At 39.2% G+C, this 18,034-nt stretch overlaps 1 protein-coding gene across 1 annotated transcript in view; it reads left to right on the top strand.

Annotated features, from left to right (window-relative positions):
* LOC116310276 (neural cell adhesion molecule 2) overlaps positions 1-18,034 on the top strand; it is a 373,150-nt gene that overhangs the window by 325,895 nt on the left and 29,221 nt on the right. The window contains exons 12-15 of the mRNA XM_039606303.1: positions 1,728-1,901; positions 6,063-6,182; positions 7,347-7,468; positions 11,950-12,124. Coding sequence (XP_039462237.1) covers positions 1,728-1,901; positions 6,063-6,182; positions 7,347-7,468; positions 11,950-12,124 — 591 coding nt within the window. The remainder of the gene's footprint in view (positions 1-1,727; positions 1,902-6,062; positions 6,183-7,346; positions 7,469-11,949; positions 12,125-18,034) is intronic.

The following is an 18,034-nucleotide window of genomic DNA, read 5'->3' as shown; positions in this document are numbered from 1 at the left end:
CAAGTGATGTGGCAACTTACCTGAAAATAAGATAAGTTGCTGTATATTAAATTGCTAGAGTCTAGAGCGAGCTAGGTTTAATATGGCAGAGATGTCAGGAAGTTTTTGGAGTCGAGGTTTATTTGTGCAGGAAATATATTCAGAGGTCTTATGCAGAAGCAGTTATTGCAGTGAGCTTGATATCAAGGAGAACAAAGATGGCCACATGTGCTAAAACTGCATATTGCCACCCAGTTCTATAACAATCTTGGAGGCAACAGCAGGAGAACGGATTTATAGTCCAATAATCCAACTATTTAACCCGCAACGAGGGAGTGGTCATGCACAGGGAGACAGGTGGAGCAGCACGCAGGCAAAACACAGTGTCTATATAAACAGACGAAAAAAATATCCCCCACAACTGGATTTAAAAAAGCAGAACTCCAGCAATTAAACAAACTAGGAATCAAGGAAGGCTAAGGCTAAGGTGTTGCACACTAAACACGGGTGACACAAAGGAGGGAAAACTAGCAAAGAAATGAAGTACAACAAAAATTACTTACAGAAACCTGACATCATGGCCATTTCTTAATATATTTATCCTCATCCTGCGCAGAATAGATTCTGTTCCTGTCTGTTCCAGCTAAAAGAAAAGACTAACACAGCTCCTACACTTTTAATCTACATGAAATAGAAATGTTATGTTTTCACCTGAAATTAAAGTACACGGGCTCCTCTCAGGCGTTGCATAAGATGAATTATTACATCTCTCCTAAATAACCCTTGAAAGCTTACCAAATATAGAAATAATCTTTTACAATGTCTGTCTTTAGTTTTATTACAGGGGTACTGTGCCATTTATCTTCGATCAAAAATACATTCAGTGCAGTTGGTTATTGTTGTGTAAATGTCAGAGTTAGGTATGAATGACATGAATGGCTGATCATTCACACACATCATGAAAACAATGAGCTTTTGTGGAGGTGGGTTGCAAAGCTGCTTGCAAAGCTAGGAGCAAATTCAGTAGCTTGGGTAGTAGGATGTGTAGAAGGGTATCAGCGGGGCCATCAGCTGGTGCTTGCTTCTCATCAGCTGATGGGAGTGGAAATCTTAGTCAGTCAATCAGTCTTTCTGCCTCTTTGTTCTAGACTGAAATATCCCACCAACAATGGGATGTATTGCCTGCATAATGTATAAACACTTTAAATGCTTTATAGTTTGTTTTCTTTAGCCATTAATAATGTGGCTGGTACATTCGTCAACACTAGCGATGTTTGCAGTGCTAGGTAGGTTAAAGGTTAGTGGGATATAATGGGTAAAACAAAAGAGCTGGAATGAATGTGAGATGCACCTTCGAACACTAAGAACACAAATACGAGAACAGTGTTTAGATCCATGTTTGTAGTTTTGATTCCTCATCAAGTATTCGCAGATTTACTCCTAAGTAATAGTTGCATGATGAATGATGTTGATGCATGACAACTGAAAAATAATTTAAAGGTTATATCTGGTGCTTTCAGCCTTGCTCAGTCTTTTCCTTTCTCTACACACTCAGTGCATAAGGCAAAGGAAAAGGTTGTTTTGAATTCATTCCTAAGTTTGTGAAACAGGATTCTCAGTTTCTGACACCATGCAAGTGGATTAGACAAGGCTTATTTCATAGCAAAACAACAAGCTTGCAAAGGAAAATAACTAAATGGAAATTGTCTGCTTGTTTGTCTCATGCCTTTATGTTTTTGTGTTTCCAGTCGCGCCATCGAATCCATACTCAGTTCGTCTGTCAGCTGTCTCCCAGCGCTTAGCGACCGTAACATTTATGAAGCCAGACTCTCATGGAGGCGTTCCCATCAACTACTACCTGGTCCAGTACAAGGAGGTGGGCTCACAGGACTGGAGGGATGTCAAGTCACACAGTGTCCAGAGTAAGTGTAAACTTTATTTTTATTCACAGCTTTCGCTTTTTTTTTTTTCTTTTTTTTTACGCCAGTTACCTTCCCTAAAAATCGCTGTAATATACACTGACTAAGTGAAATGGGAGAAACATTTATCCGCTGTTAAGTTTGACCCCATTACATATTGTTATTGTGAAGTCTACTAAAAGCCCTCTTCAACTCTTTTCCATATCCATTTACATTTTGTGGCTCAGGCAGGTTGAATTTTATCAGATCAACGAAAAAGCATTAATCTATCTACATTCTCAGCTTATTTTATGGAAATCTCGAGATTTTTTACCAGCATATACCAGCAAGTTGAAAACACTGTCAAAAACTGATTCTTACTCATATTTTCACTTTAAGCCTCGTGAGTTTTCTACAGTCTAATGATGTGTAAAATGCTTTCTTATTTTTCAGGTTTCATGTGTTTTCTGTGTTTTTCAGTTTTCTATAAATTTTTTTTGGAATAAAAAAATCATGATTTGAAAAGGTTATCTGACTACACTGAAGTCCGTCATTAAGTAAACCCAATTCTTACTTAATATACAACCTAAGTAAAGACTTTCCTAAGAAGTTTGTAGTCATAGTTGGTTGTTTCATGTCTTATTTAACAGAACTTGATGATCATTTTGGCAATCACAGTCCTGTCTAGTATAGAACTGATTATGAAGGAGCATCTGCTACACAGCACATTACTAACATGTTGGCATGCTGTGTTACTTCTAAATGAAGTAACAGGAACCAGGAAGGTGATGAAGTAGAATGGGATTTATATACCACCTTTCTAGTCTTCACACACTTTACACTAGAGGCCAAAGTGTATTTTTATGCTATGCACTCAAGTGCTTTATGTCTAAATCCAACACCTACATATATGTTTTGGAATTACCATGTCAACATCTGTCAAGTGCCGTAGATGTAGAATAACTAGAGTGGCACGATATTCTCTCCCCTCAGAGAACCTGGGTTACAATGTAACCAATCAAGCTCAGGTTGATGCTTCAACTTCACAAACAATAAGTGAACTCAGGATCTTTTATATAGAGTCAATGAGTAAATATGAGGGATCCACACAACAGTTACGTTATTCTCACTGTTTTAAAGATGAGTACATAAATATTAAATTATCTAAATAATACATTAAAAAAAACAGAAATGTAAATAATTTACTGTGAAAGCATTGTCAACTTAATCTATGTCGATAAACTAATCAATAAACTCAAATATTTAAATGACCTCCTCAAACTCGGTTGAATATAAAGAAAGCTGTTCACACAGTTTCAAACTTAGTTATCAGACTGCGAAGATTATGCCTCAACACACCAGATTATCCTATCTAGCTTAAATCAATATTTCTCTCTGTCTGCCTAACATACACCAACTAACACCTCATGCAATACGGTTTCGACCGTATTGCATGAGCTGCCATGTGCTCCTTCAAAGCCTTGGCCCTGAGATGTTGTTGGGTCATGACGAAACTCAAACACCTCATGGGGAGTGCCGCAGAACCTGTCTGAGCTGAAAGATCGCATTCCTCCTCTTCCTATGCTTTATGACTGCAAATTGATTTCTGAGCCTGTTGGTGGAAAGTACACCATGAGGTGAAGGATGGATGGATAGATGGATGGATGGAAAATGAAAGCCAGAGGACGAATGGTCGGGTGATAAGCGGGTCTGACAAACCTGAAGGGCTTATCACTAATATCCCCTCATTTCAGAGTCAATTACAGTATGGAGATGCAGTGAGGTGAATACTAAATAGGAAGTAGCACTTTAGCAGTGAACTTAAAAAAAAATACATATATCACATATAGACATATATAAGCAGATAGTGTAGAAGAACAAAGGAACAACGCACAAGATTGTCAATTTAATATAGATAAATTTGTCTCTGTATGCGAAAGTAGAAATATTAAAAAATGAGCCTGACTAATTACAAGCCACACCAAGTGGCGTCATATAATCATAGAAGCCATTTCAGATAACCTCAGCAGAAAATCCTTACACAATAAACCCTTCCATATAATGAGACGCCTGGCCTCGTTTCATTTGAATGCTTCTGCCCAAATTGAAATGTCCGCTTACAGCCTGGAATGAACCTAGCACGGCTGCAAATTGCAGAATTTGTTTTCAGTTCCAGGACTAAAGAACTGCAAAAGCACCTATTACCAGTCAAGTATTTAATTTGTGCAGACTAACAAAAACAACAACTTTCACTCAAGCTCATTACACTACACACTCTCTCCCGGATTTTCTGAGTTGTGACGGTTATGCAAATGGGCTCAAGTGACTGTAGAATTTAAATAGGAATCTGTAATGTGGTCTGATAATGAGATTGCCTGTTTTCCTCAATATTAGATGTAATTTACAGTACGAATGTGACGCATTGCACAGTTCTCCGAGTTACTATCGTATTAATATTCTATCTGATATTTTACTGCGGTTTCATTAGAGTCAGAGGCACATGTACTCTTCCACTACACTGTTTGCTATGACTTTGTTGAAGGTGAGTTTCTAAATCTTCTTATGTTTTTCATTATTGATCATTTAGCAGAGTCAAGTGGTTGCTCCCTTATATTTTAGAACCACAGTTAATGCTTTTATTCTTGGAACAAATGACCCATGATAGATAGAAAATCTAACTTTCATTGCATGCATCTAGCTCTCTATATTTCACAGACTAAACACTAATAATGCATTTAAGTCAATATAAAGAACAAACAAACAAGTGCAATAGATCAATTTAAACGGTTGTAAGTATGGTGGTAGAAGTTTCACAATGTCGGTGTTTAATTCCTGGCTTTTCCAGTCTTCATGTCAAAGAGTCCTTGGGCAAGATGCTGAACCACACAGACACTTTAAAAGGCTTTCAAATGTGACTTTGCATGTAGTTTATAGTGTAAAAAGTTCTATGACTGCTCAGTAAGGCCAGAAAACTGCTGTATCAGTACTAGTCTAATTAATGCCATTCTTAATGTAGATGCTTTTGGACTGCAGGAACTTTTTCATACTTTTCTTAACTCTTTGAACGGTTGATTGTGCCCTCCTTTTTTCCTGTCTGTGCTTCAGGATCTATTAACTACTGTACTTCATACAACTCAATCTTAAGGTCTCTTGTTTCAGCTAACCTTGAGAGACCTGAGTGTTACTGTGATTGGTCCAGCTGTAAATGTACAGTAAATTGTCAGAAGTATGAATTCATCAATGGCCACCACCATTAAAAAAGTGCAAACAGCTATTATGTTGACCCTTCTAGAACAAAACAGAGAGAAATGAACCAGCAGTGAAGTCCAAACTTTATTGCGCCTACATGATATGTTGGAAATACAGTGTGATTGTGGCTCATCAGGGGGAAATATAAAAATCCTTGCACGAAATTCCCTTCAGCTTGCTACTCGGTATCCGCTGCAGCGAAGCAATCTGGAGCGAAAATGAAGAGGTTGAAGTAGGATTATGAGAAAATACGAGACGACAGCGAGAGCCCATGTTTCACTACCAACCACCGGCTGGCAATTACATTAGTTCACAGTTCCTATTAATAGTGTCAGTGAAAACAACAACAACAACAACAAAAGATGAATGCCGGGTAGTTCTTGGAAGTGGGGAGGGAGTTATCATCAGTTACCTTCTCTACAGGAAGTCTCTAGAAGTGTTTGGGATTCATGTGCTCAAGAGTGTATAATACCTTCCTTTTAAGAAAAAAGAAAAGTCCACAATTTTTATAAGTTTGCACCATTATTCCCACCACACCAACTCTCTCTCTATTATAAAAGCCTGCTCTGCCAAACTGTCTAAACTAGTTAGTTTTAACCGGTCAATAAACCATTGAACATATTTCAGTCAGACAAGTGAGATTTTGAATAATTTATTAGCAGCAGAATATAGCTATTAAAGTTTGGGATCTACACTTCCTGCAAATAAGTTGGGAAGTCATATAGGCACAGGAGCCTACAGGTGGATACTAGGTGGAGGGGTCTAAACAACAGGCAGCAGGCTGCCATTTCCCCTTTTTTCCTTGTCTTCCAACGACATTGGAAACCCTCTGAAAGATAACCAGCTCCCTTTCTTAATGACTTGCTTTGCTATCTGCATGATGGATGGTCACCACTTGCTTCCAGGTGACACGATGTTGTTCCTGTGTCTCTGCAGCCACAGTTGTGCTGACAGGACTGGAGCCCAACACAACATACGAGGTTCGAGTGGCAGCTGTCAACGGAAAGGGCCAGGGCGACTTCAGCCACACGGAGACCTTCCAGACTTTACCCATCCGTAAGTCCGCTTACTTATTCAAATCTGAATCAGTCGCATATACAGATGTGGTCAAAAGTTTACATCCACTGGTCATGGGCATGAGTGGTCAAATTTCCAGCAAGAATTATGCCAGAAACTTGTTGATGGCTGCAAAAAGCGTCTGGTTGAAGTACAACTTGCTAGAAAATTCCCCCAAAAAACAAACGTGAACAGCACACCCAATTAGTAAGTTATTAAAGATGTATGCTGTACAATCACTCTGCCCTGGAAAAAGAACACTTCAAAGAAATCATTAAAAGTCCAAATATACCATGACATTCATGGCCATGAGGAGTATATGTACATTTCTGACCACATCGTATGGAATGAAATAATATATTATTAATATATAATAGTTTGATAGTAGTTACACTGGGTTAATTGTTAGCTGCTGGCATATATCAGCTGTTAGGGTTAGAAAATACAGATTAAATAAAAGATCTATGGAAACTATAGATCATAATAAAGACACGCGACTGGAATGCAAACATTCTTCAGGAATCTATTCAAGGCACCAGCACCTTAGTGAAATGAAGCCTATTTGCAATCCTCTGCAGCCTTGCCATGTTTCTATCAGAGACGGCTTCCTGCTCCTGTTTCTCTGATATGAATTCAGATTATTTGGGCTTGGAAATAGATCCTGTCAAATTTGTGTCTTGATGTAAAACTGCTGCATTAAAAATTATGCACTGCAGGGGTTTACGATAAGCATTTTATTTATTCTAGCAATCTGGCACGGTGGGATTGCAGTAAATCCAGGCAAGGCCACAGGAAAAGTGTTTCCATCCTTAATATTATACAGCAGTGCAGCTTCTGAGAATGAATGTTAGAAAGAAGACCCAATTAGCAAAATACAGTGAATAATAAAAACCTGGAGTCAACATTAATTATAGCCAGGCAGTGGGAGTTACCTTGTAATACGAATTTAATTCAGCTTTAAACCTTATTTCTCCTTGTACTGCATCCTTATCTCATATCTCACGTTGCCACCTGCTCCCCTCCTTGGGAATGCACATTCCAACACACAGACACACACACACACACACACACACACACACACACACACACACACACACACACACACACACACAAGACATATTGTTTTACATCTCAGCTGAAGCCTCTGCCTCATGTCTTCCTCAGGAGAGCCGAGTCCGCCAGCAGTCCACGGGCAGAGGGACATGGGCAGGGCCTACAGGCTGGGGCTGGTCAAGCAGGACGACGGAGGCATGCCCATTGTGGAATATATAGTCAAGTACAAGACTGTGAGTGATTTATTACAGTTAAACACAGCTGCTGCCTTCAAGTCTCTCATGACAGCCCCACTATATCGAGCCTCTATAAGTGGCAAGTCCCGTTTGATACATTAATACCTTCATTAACGTATCCCTGCTCCAGTCACTCCCATCCACTTTAATGTGCAAGGTAAATAAAAGCAGGCACATTTAAAACAGGTAGAAGGTTCACATTTTGTACTTTCTTGTTTTGTACAAAAAAAAAAAAAAAATCTTTCTTAACCTTTTTTTTTTTTTTTTTTTTAGAAAGGATGACTGAAATGCTGCTGCAATTTTAAACCTTCAAATTACTGGCCTCCATTTGTATTTCTGTATCATTAATCAGCTGGAAGCACAAAGTTTAAATCGTAGCAGGCTGCTTTTAGGGTGTTTTTCATGTCATGTCATTGCATTTGAAAGTTTTAGTGAGTCATTTCACGGCCTTTTTGTCCTCGTTGTGAAATGGTCACATTAAATCAACGGCACTACTTATTTGTCACTCGTTCATTTTTCCAGCCTTAGGTCAGCAGTTTAACTCACAATTGCTACCTTTCCAGGTAGCAAATTACACATGCTTGTTGCTTTTTGGAGAGAAATCTGAAAGGACAGAGTAAAAGCTGAAATACAAAGAAAGTAGCATTTTATGTCCTATTAGTGAATTACAATAGTCCAAAAAGTCTTGAGCCACCTCATTTTGCTAGGAAAATGGGGGAAAAGGGTGCACTGATGTACTGAAATGTGCAAATATACATCGAAATACAGTATATAAGGCAAAAACAGAGTATTTACAATTCTAATGAGCTTGGAAGTCAATATTTGTTATGACCACCTTTATTCGTCAGCACAGTCTGAACTCTCTTAGGCAGCTTTCTTGTCATGTCTTTAAGTAGTCTTCAGGAATAGTTCTCCAGGCTTCTTGAAGGACATTCAAAGCTCTTATTTGGATGTTTCTGCCTTTTGTTCTGTTCTCTGTCAACATGATCCCACACTGCTTTAATAATCTTGAGGTCTGGGCTCTAGGGAGGTCAATCCATGACTGATAGGATTCCACTGTTTGTTTTTCTATGAATGTTATGAATGTTCTAAGGTTGAAGAGAAAAGCGACTGGACTTCTTTAAGTTTCTTCAAAACTGGATTATAGATGGCAGACAGTTGGTGCTGTAAACCACCCCTATGTTCAAAGATGGTTGTTCACTGTAGACATAGATGGCTTCTTTTACTCCTCTTTCAAACCATCTGTCTTCTCTGTCCAAAATGTGAACATTGGTATCCTCGAAAGAATGACCTTTGTCCTTTAGATGCCTACGTACAGCTGAGTCTTGTCCTGTCAAGGTGGCCCTTCTATGTTGTGCCATGCATTTATGAAGTGGCTGTTTGGTTTCTCCGATGTTAAGGTCTGATCATTCCTGGCTGCACAGCACAGCATATACTATGTTGTGTAGTTTGTCTTTGGGATAAACCAGGGTCTGAAGTACACTTGGATGTCGTGCTTGGAGAGGACTCTCCTGAGTTTCTCTGATAAACCTGCTGCATAAGGGATGACAGTGTTGTTCTGTTTGTCCTTCTGTTTTTCCTAGTTGATGTCTGACCTTCTTTCCTGTGCATCTTTGGTGATTTGATGAAAGCCCAGTTGGGATAACCACATGTTTTAAGAGCTTTCTTTACATGTGTGTGTTCCTTTTCTTTCCCTTCTGTCTTAAAGGGAATGTTGATTTTCGACATGATTTTCAGATACTGTTCATCCGGTGTAGACAGCTTTTTAGGCCTGGCACTTCTTCTTTTCTTCCCCACTTATGCAGTTTTCTGATTTTTTTAAGAACACCATGTTGCAATATGGCAAGTTGTCAGCTAATAGCTCTTTGGGATCACTTTGTTGTTGCAAAATACTGTTTTATGCCTGTCTCACACTGTGTAGTCTTTGGCATTTTCATAGATTCATCTACAGAAATGGGAACAAATAATGTGTTTTTGTGGCAGGCTGCTAGTAACAAACTGACAACTTAGTTATTTTCTTTTTGCTACATTGTCTGTTATGTGTAGACAATAGTTCATCCTTTGAGTTGGGGGCCTTTTTTTATGCTTCAAAGTCCAGTAACTTTAATCTGATTTGGCATAAAGAACCTGTAGTGATTGGTAACACTGTTTTCTGCTGCTGCATTTTTAAGCAGGTTTCACTTGTTCATTCAATGTGTTTTTTGTTGTCATTAAGGCTTTTTTTCGATTACTAGTCTTTTTTAACAATAAACCCATCACAGTTGGCAGATTTTAGAAACTATTTTCAAAATCAAGAAAAATGAGAACAAATTCAGCAGGAGTCAGTGTTTTCTAATAGTTCCAAGTATGTCTTTTTTTGACAGTCATTAGACAGCACACGATACTGGGAATTCTGTTTCCTTCCACTGGAGTGTGTGTGACACTTTCGTTTGACATGTTGTGACTGAGTTTACTAGATGATGCTTCTTGAGTATCTTTTTTTCAGCCCTTGTTTCACTTACTTGTTCTAAATGGGGGTACACATGTGAGCACTCGGGATTCACTCATCCATTTAAGTAGTTGATATTGTGTGTGTGTGTGTGTGTGTGTGTGTGTGTGTGTGTGTGTGTGTGTGTGTGTGTGTGTGTGTGTGTGTGTGTGTGTGTTAAAAATGCAAAAAGCAGCTTAAACTCACCAGATAAGAGGAGCGACTGAGTTGAGGCCAGGAAGCAGAATAGATGGCACTCGCACAAAAACTCTCCACAGGACTAAGTGGATTTAGGCTGGTCCAAATCTCCTATCTCCCCAGTGCTAATGTGTCCAAGCAGGCATTTCTCTGTCTCATTGAGAAAGTGACAGAGATTTAAAATAATAAAACCATGCTGCTGAAAAGAGGGTCAGGAAGTCTCAGCGAGGCTTTTGGAGGCCGAGAAGGATGCCAGTGCAGATGCTTCACACCCCACTAATCTAATGCCCCTGTCTGGCGTCAGGAACACACAAACTGCTTCACTGTGGATGGAACAGAGAGCCTGAAAGCAGACAGCATTTCAGTAAGGATCGCTTTAGGCAGAAGAAGATTGTTATTTTTATCTGTGGGCATTTATAATGGGAGGTATTGACTTTATTCTGCTACCTCACTGACATCAGACATGACATTGCGGACCCTCATGAAGATTCACCCTGAAAATGTGTGTTTTTGAATCATCATAAAACAGGTCTTTGCTGATATTTTAAGTATCATCATTTTTTGATTGGAGCCAGACTTTGTTTGTTGTTGTGTTTTACAGTGATAAATCCAAGCTTGAAATTTTAGGAATGTTGTTGTCAAAATGTACAGAGTAGGTCAGAGGAGAGGTACTAGAGTGCGTATCTATAGCGATCTGTAGAACACGGTGGAGGCTCTGTCATGTTCAGGATCTGCTCTGTCAGTTTATGAGGTGGCCGTAGCTCAGGCGGTAGAACAGGTTATCTCCTAGTTTGAAAGTTAGTGGTTTGCCCCTTGCTTGCTCCAGCCTCCAGTCTGCATGCCTTGCAGAAGATACTGAACCCTAAGTTCCTCTCCAATTCATGGTCGAGGGAATGTGTGTGAAAGTTAGCTAGAAAGCACTTAGGTATTACAAAAAGTAACTGTGTGAATGGGTGTTAATTTGTGAATGAGGCATGTTGTATAAAGGCCTTTGAGTGTTTAAGTAGAAAAGCACTATATAAGAGCTAGTCCGTTTATCATTTCTGCCAGTGGTTTGGGAATCTTATCGAAATAGATGAATTTGTGAATGCAGAAAAGTACAGGGGTAAAAGTGGGTTGCAAAACAACTTGCAGATTTAGTTGCAAAGTAGCTTAAATAGCAAGCCCTACAGTAGAAGGCACCTGATCCATTGGTTGATGTGAGTTGGCATGGAGATCAGCTGATCTGCTGGGATTGCTACACTCAGTTTTTGCACAGACTCGTTAGTCAGGATCTTACAATTCAGATGAAATGTTACATGTGTTTAAGTCCTGCACCTTGACTTTTGTAAAATCCCATTTTTAATGGTTCTCAAACTCAGGGAGGAAAAAAGTGTGAAGGAGGCGAGACTAATAAGCACATAGTACAGTTAGCATGCTTTCAGCGCCACGCTCTCAGACTGACTCTTCAGTTTCCAGTGCTTTGTTTGCAGTTGGTTTCTTTACAAAGGCTCGGGAAGGAGTAGAGACAAAAGGCTGAGGCCACAAAGAGAACTTGTGTGATACCGATGACAGGCTCGGGATTACTGTTTCTTTATACCTATTCAAACACATCTGTGGGGGCGTTTCACAACCGAGGCTGATTGTAGTAACTCTCAAAACTCCCAGATTAAAAACACAAAGGCTAAATTGCTGTTTATCAAATACAACAACACTTTCTCTGATCGCCTTTGATTCAAAGTGAAACATAGAGCTTTGATTAAAACCAGGTAATAAGGGTGTCTTTTGATACTCTTTATCTTTCTATCCCTCTCTTACCCCCTCCCTCCATCAGGATAAAGAGGAACAGTGGATGACCAAGCTCGTTCCAGGTGCGAAGGACCATGCCTTGCTGCACCCGCTCCAGTGGAACACGAGATATGAAGTGGAAATCACAGCGCGCAACGTGAAAGGCCTGTCGGAGCCCACCTTCTATCAGTTCTTCATGCCACAGAAACCTGACATTACAGGTAAAAGCATGATAGAGGAAAACTTCGGCTTGTAATTTGCCCTTTTTTAACATTTCCACTTTCTCATAGATGCCTTCTTGAGTTGCTCTTAAATGCCTTTTGAAAGTCCCCAAAGAACACTTTTGAACTTGTTGTGTTAAGTGGGGTGTTATTCGTGCCACTAGAAAGAGCGCTGACGATAACAAAAGCAAGAGAGCAAGATGTTCCAGTCAAGATAAAGCGAGCCTGAAAACGCACCAGCCCTTGTTGCTGCTTCGCTTTCTGGACAAATGATGCTGCTGTCATCGTAGAAATAGTGCCCCGGCCTCTCCGGCAACAGATTTCTCTCTGTATGATTGTCGAATGGGGTTTAAATCCCACAGAGAAGCACTTTACTCCGAAGTCTTTTAGAGGTGCGTTGAAAAGCTGAGAATTTTTCCGCTCTGAAAAGCCAAAACGTCCTTAGTTTGACTACATTTGGCCAGTTTTTTGAAGGCATAAGAAAAAGTGAGCAAACAAAACAACTAACTGGAGAGTTTGGAGAACAGATATTAAGTGTTAGAACAATACTCCACAAAGTGAAAGAAGCTGTAAAGGGTGAACTATTGAAACTAGTAATCTCTAACAGGATCATGATCCCAAAATATATTGTACCCGGATAGCGATTTGCATTATCAGGATCACGTTTTCAAACGATTAAGGGAAGAGTGTTTTGTTTTTTTACAAGAAGCTTGAGCAGCAGCCTTGACTTCAGTGCATTAGTGCAGTCCCCTTTAAAACTGCTTCAGGACTTGTGCGCACCAGTGCTTACTCGAGACCACAGGTTTTCAAGCTGAGAGACAAGAAGCACACAGTTGCATGAGGTGAAAGGGACAGGTGGATGTCGGTGTCCCAAAAACAGAAAGACTATAAATGTGGCCCATTTAGCGATACAGTCAGCAGTTCCAGACCACAGTCACTGCATGGATTCACAGTGATCGCTGGGACAGCATTGGACAGTATCTTTTCTATACAAATGCTGTTGAAATAGTAATGAAGTAGTTTGCTTATAGTATTCCTTTTGAGTCTGTATAGATGAAAAGAAGAAAAAGATTTTTTTGACTTTGTTTTCACGATGCTTTGCCTTGGAGTAACCCATCTGCTTCTGTCTGCCTACCTGAGGCTGGTGCTACATACGCTGAAGTCCTGATGGGGAAAAGAGAGTTGTTTTCTGCCTGTGAAACTTGAGCCATGCTGCTAAACCATGGTAATACGATGGAGCAGTAAAAGTGGATAAAACTTGGATGTGGAAAGCACCTGTGGTTAAATTTAGTTCAACTTAGGTTTGTTTAGAAAGCACCAATTAAGAGCAGAGTTGCCTCAAGGGGCTTTATATTCTAGGGTAAAGACCCTAGAATATTAGAAAGGCAGCACAAAAGACACATAGACAATATAGGAAAAAGCCAGAGTTTCATAATTACTAATGATTAAAAGCAGTAATGGTGTATAAACAAATGGAGAGTGAGAAGAAGTGAGTGAAGAAGTGTTCAGTGCAGCATGGGAAGCTCAAAGCAGCCTAGGCTTAATGCAGCATAACTAAGGAGAGGTTCAGGATCATATGATCCAATCCTAACTATAAGCTTTATTAAAAAAAGGAAAGTTTTAAGCCTAATCTTAAAAGTAGAGAGGATGTCTGTCTCCCAAATCCATAGTGGGAGCTGGTTCCACAGGAGAGAGGCCTGAAAGTTGAAGCTTCCCGTTATACTTTTAGAAACTCTAGAAGCCAAGATGGAAAACATATGATCTGTCTTTCTAGTCCCTGTCAATAGTCTCACTTCAACATTTGGATCAACTGAAAGCTGTTCTGGGAGCTTTCAGAGCCACCTGATGATAATGAATTACAGTAGTTCCTGCAAGCAGGAACTAAGGGAAAATTTAACATATTTTACATTGTGCTAATTACTGGCCAAAAAAGGACCTAAAATGTAAGGGATGTAAATATTTCCCAACATTACAAACTGAGCTATGGTTATAAAGTAAATGGCCAAAACCAAATTTCTTGTAATGATGGCATGTCAAAAAATAGCATTCGGTGAATAGTCAGTAATCTGACTGTAGATTTTAGCCACTCATCATGCAACAATGCCAAGTATTTTCTGCTTTAAGATTTGTCACCATATAGAATGTGCCTAATATTATTGTATTTGCCCTTTTGGGATTTGGCCAAACACGTCAAGATGCTAATATTGTTGCTTTTTGTTTTTATCAGAAATATTGCTAGTAACATTATATTTTTTGACTGGTCTTATTTATGCTTTCACCTCAAGGTTCTTGTAAATGTATCACCATTCTCCTGTTCAGCTACTCTGACTGTCGGCGTCCTTGCTAGGGCTTCATTCTCGTCTGCTCTAATAAACAGCACAAGTATTACAATCACACCACGGTTCGCTTCAAAGAAACCCAGCAGAGCACGAGTGAAAATACCCTCAGGCTGTACTTTTCTTCTCTAAAATATCATTCTTTTCTTCTTGTTTTTTCTCGCTGTTTATCTTATGGTCCTCCTGTGGTGCTGCTTTGCAATTCTGCTGAAATTCATTGAGAATGGAGCGCAGATGGAACGTCTCTAGTCGAGCTCGCTTCTCATCTGAAAGAGCGACACGCACACGGTTACATAAGCCAATATACAAACACAGATAACTTCTTCAGCGCTTGGTCTTGGGTATTCTTATGTTGAGACTGCGCAGTTCTGCTGCATGACAGTGTATGTGCTTGTTTCTCTCCTGATAGTTTGACTTGAGCCTTCTTGTTTTTTTGTTTGGGGAGGGCAAAAAAAGCTAGAAAATTCTAAAGACAAAGATGGTTACAGCTGCTGCGGCATCTTCTGTGTAACATTCATATAGATTTTGCTTTTTTGTTTTCTTTTTGTTTGTTCTAGGTTTATCTTTAAAAATAAATAATTATCTTTTGACTGGAAAACTGTTATGATTTACTGCTAGTGTTGACTAGCAAGTTGAGCTAGCTTCTATGACTCTGTGACTGTTTCTTAATTGTGATACTATTATTATATGATACACACTATGCAAGTACACTATGTAGAGTACTTGTATAACATGTAAATTTAGTGAGAGTAGTGCTGTCTTAAACTGAACACAGCAAAATACTCACTGGAAGTAACGGCTGCAATTTTGACCAACTATTTTGCTAGCTGTGATATTTTTTTAACATATGCAACTTAACAAACCTTTGACAACACATAAATTAAATTTTCCTGAAAGGGAATAAGAACATTGAACACACATAATCACAAAACAATGCGACAACTCTGTTAGCCTAACGTTATTGTTTAAAAATTTGCTACTTTTAGCTAGCTAAAACTCTAGCTTTTAGCTAACTACAGTGTTTTTTTACTAAATCCTCCACAGTTTGTTAAACATGCACTTATGCAAATGCACACGTGCACAGTAAAGCAAAAAGATCTTTGAAGTGTATAACATGCAACACGGGTACACTTTGAAGCGAATATATGTGAAGCGATACAGACATAAAAATGTTTTTTCTTTCATTGATCCCATGCACTTCCCCCTACAGACCCCAATTTCACATGTGATTTAAAAGAAAAAAAATCAAAGGAAGGCTGCTTCAGTGTTGTTTTGCTTTCTTCTCGGAGCCTTTTACCGCATCCATTTGTGCTGTTTTGGATGTTTGCCTCTGTCATTATTGCACTGGCTAAATAGCCTGTAAGAGTGTGGGCTGCTTTTCAAACAGCAAACAAGACAAGGGAAACGGCAAGCTTAAGGCGGGTCACTTCGATTGGCTGTCCTATCTTGTTAGGTGCATCGTGGGAAAGAGCCTGGGAGAGAGAAGAGGGTGAAATTGGGAGAAAACACTTTTCCTCCTAATGTGTTTGTTTGAAAGAATAAGTCGGCCGAGCTTTCCAGCTACGAAGGCAATAAAGGGGTTTACAGTAGACAGAGAGGGCAGGAAGCTGTCACGTCGTGCAGCAAGGACAGAGCAGGATTTTCACAGAGAACTCAGTCATTTATCAAACATTGTCTCTTGGTTAAATCTCACAGGACACTCTAATTACTCCCATTTCTAAACCCCTGACCCAGTCCAGCTGATAGCTTAGTTTTAAGGTTTAACTTTCATTAACCAAAGGCATCTTGATACTTCCAGCCAAAATCATATTGATGTGATCATACAGCTTTAGCAAAGAAAAAGGGAAAGACTCCACCTTTACATTCTCTGCTTCAGTGATGTAAATTAGACATTAAAGATGTCCTTCTATCCCAATGAACAGTATTAGAAGTGAAATCTCTTCTAGTCTCAGTTGCGGGCCGTCTTTCTAATTCACTGCATTAGCTTTTTCCTCTTCTCGTGTAAACACCGTGTCACTTAATGAAAGAAACATCCAGTTGTGTTTATTTCTTTTTTTTCCCAAAACAGAAAATATGGTCAGGCTGTATAGGTACCTTCTATCTCCCAGTAGCCAGTTTCTCTCCTCAGTTCTCTCTCGGTGTGTTATGCAGCTACTGTATTCAGTAGGTGTTTTCTTTTTTTCCTCCTCATCCATCCGCTTTCTCCATCCTATTTTAGTTTGTAAAAGGCTGAATAACCTTTTTCACGTCCCGCTTACAGAGAATTCTTTAAGAAAAATGCCATTGATTGCAATACTTTTCAATTTACTCCCTTTTCTTTGAGTCTTTTTATTTTATTTTAGTTGAGTTTTTTCTTTCATACCAAAATATTTTTTTTTGCCTTCTCAACCAATAAGCTGTTCTTCTTCCCTACCCAATTACAACATTGTCCCTCTAACACCAGTTTTTATTTGTTTATTCTTTTATTGGCTTGTAAACCACACAGCTTTCTTGGTGGAGAGATTTTTTGGAGTCTCCTTTTTCAAATGAATTTAGACGTTTACACAATGGTTTGAAAGCAGCGCGAAAACAGTTGAATAGTGAAAATCACTGATTGAAAGCTTCCCATCGGTATCCCAGTCATGTTTCTGTTGGTCAACTTGGGAATGAGAAAAGGCTGGATTTTGGATTGGAAACAGAGCATCTCAGCACAAATATTTCATACCTACAAGCACGGTGGTGGAGATGTGATGATTTGGGCTTGTTTTACCACCACATGACCTGGGCAGCTTTCAGTCATTGAGTCAACCACAAACTCCTCTGTATACCAAAGTATACTAGAGTGAAATATGGGACCATCTGTCTGGCAACTAAACTTGGCTAAAGACTGGTCAAGAAACAGGACAATGATCCCAAACACAGCAGCAAATCAGACTAAATCATGACTAAAAAAAGAAAAGATGCCATGTTAGGCCCTTAAGAGAGCTGTGCATAAATAAGTGTGCGCAAACTTTAATGAACTGCAGCAACACTGTGTCACAGAGTGAGACTAAAGTCCTGCACAACAATATGACAGACTAATAAAGTCACTAAGAAAATGATTACGTCAAGTTATTGCCGCTAAAGGTGGCTCTGCAAGCTACCGAGTCAATCAGTATTACACTGATGACTGCAAGGCAAGTGACAACAGATGGGACTCCACCAGTATGTGTTCCCAGATAACACAAACCCTCAAATGTTAGTCACAGGCCTACAAAATAAAGAATGGAAACTAAATAAACATTAAACATTAGAAAAATCTTTTGGTTATTTGATTATTCTGTGATCCGAGTCTGTACTGCAATGATTTTAAATGACACAAGCGTTACCAGTCGCCAAGGTTACACACGGACTAACAGAAAAGAAAATCATTTTAATTAGGTTCATGCTTTGGAAATAAATGAACATGACTGTTATTACTTACTGTGAGTAATGTTTTATAATAATACTTTCATTCATTCGTGTAGATATGATAAGCGGTAAACTTTGATGACACTAAAACAGGCTTCTCTAAGTCCCATAATGCATCATGTCATCAGTGCCTTATGCAGTGGTG

The sequence above is a fragment of the Oreochromis aureus genome, linkage group 23 (assembly GCF_013358895.1).
Source record: "Oreochromis aureus strain Israel breed Guangdong linkage group 23, ZZ_aureus, whole genome shotgun sequence".
NCBI classification, from domain to species: domain Eukaryota; kingdom Metazoa; phylum Chordata; class Actinopteri; order Cichliformes; family Cichlidae; genus Oreochromis; species Oreochromis aureus.
The sequence above is the reverse complement of the archived record's forward strand: the minus strand, read 5'-3'. Positions and strand labels throughout refer to the sequence as shown.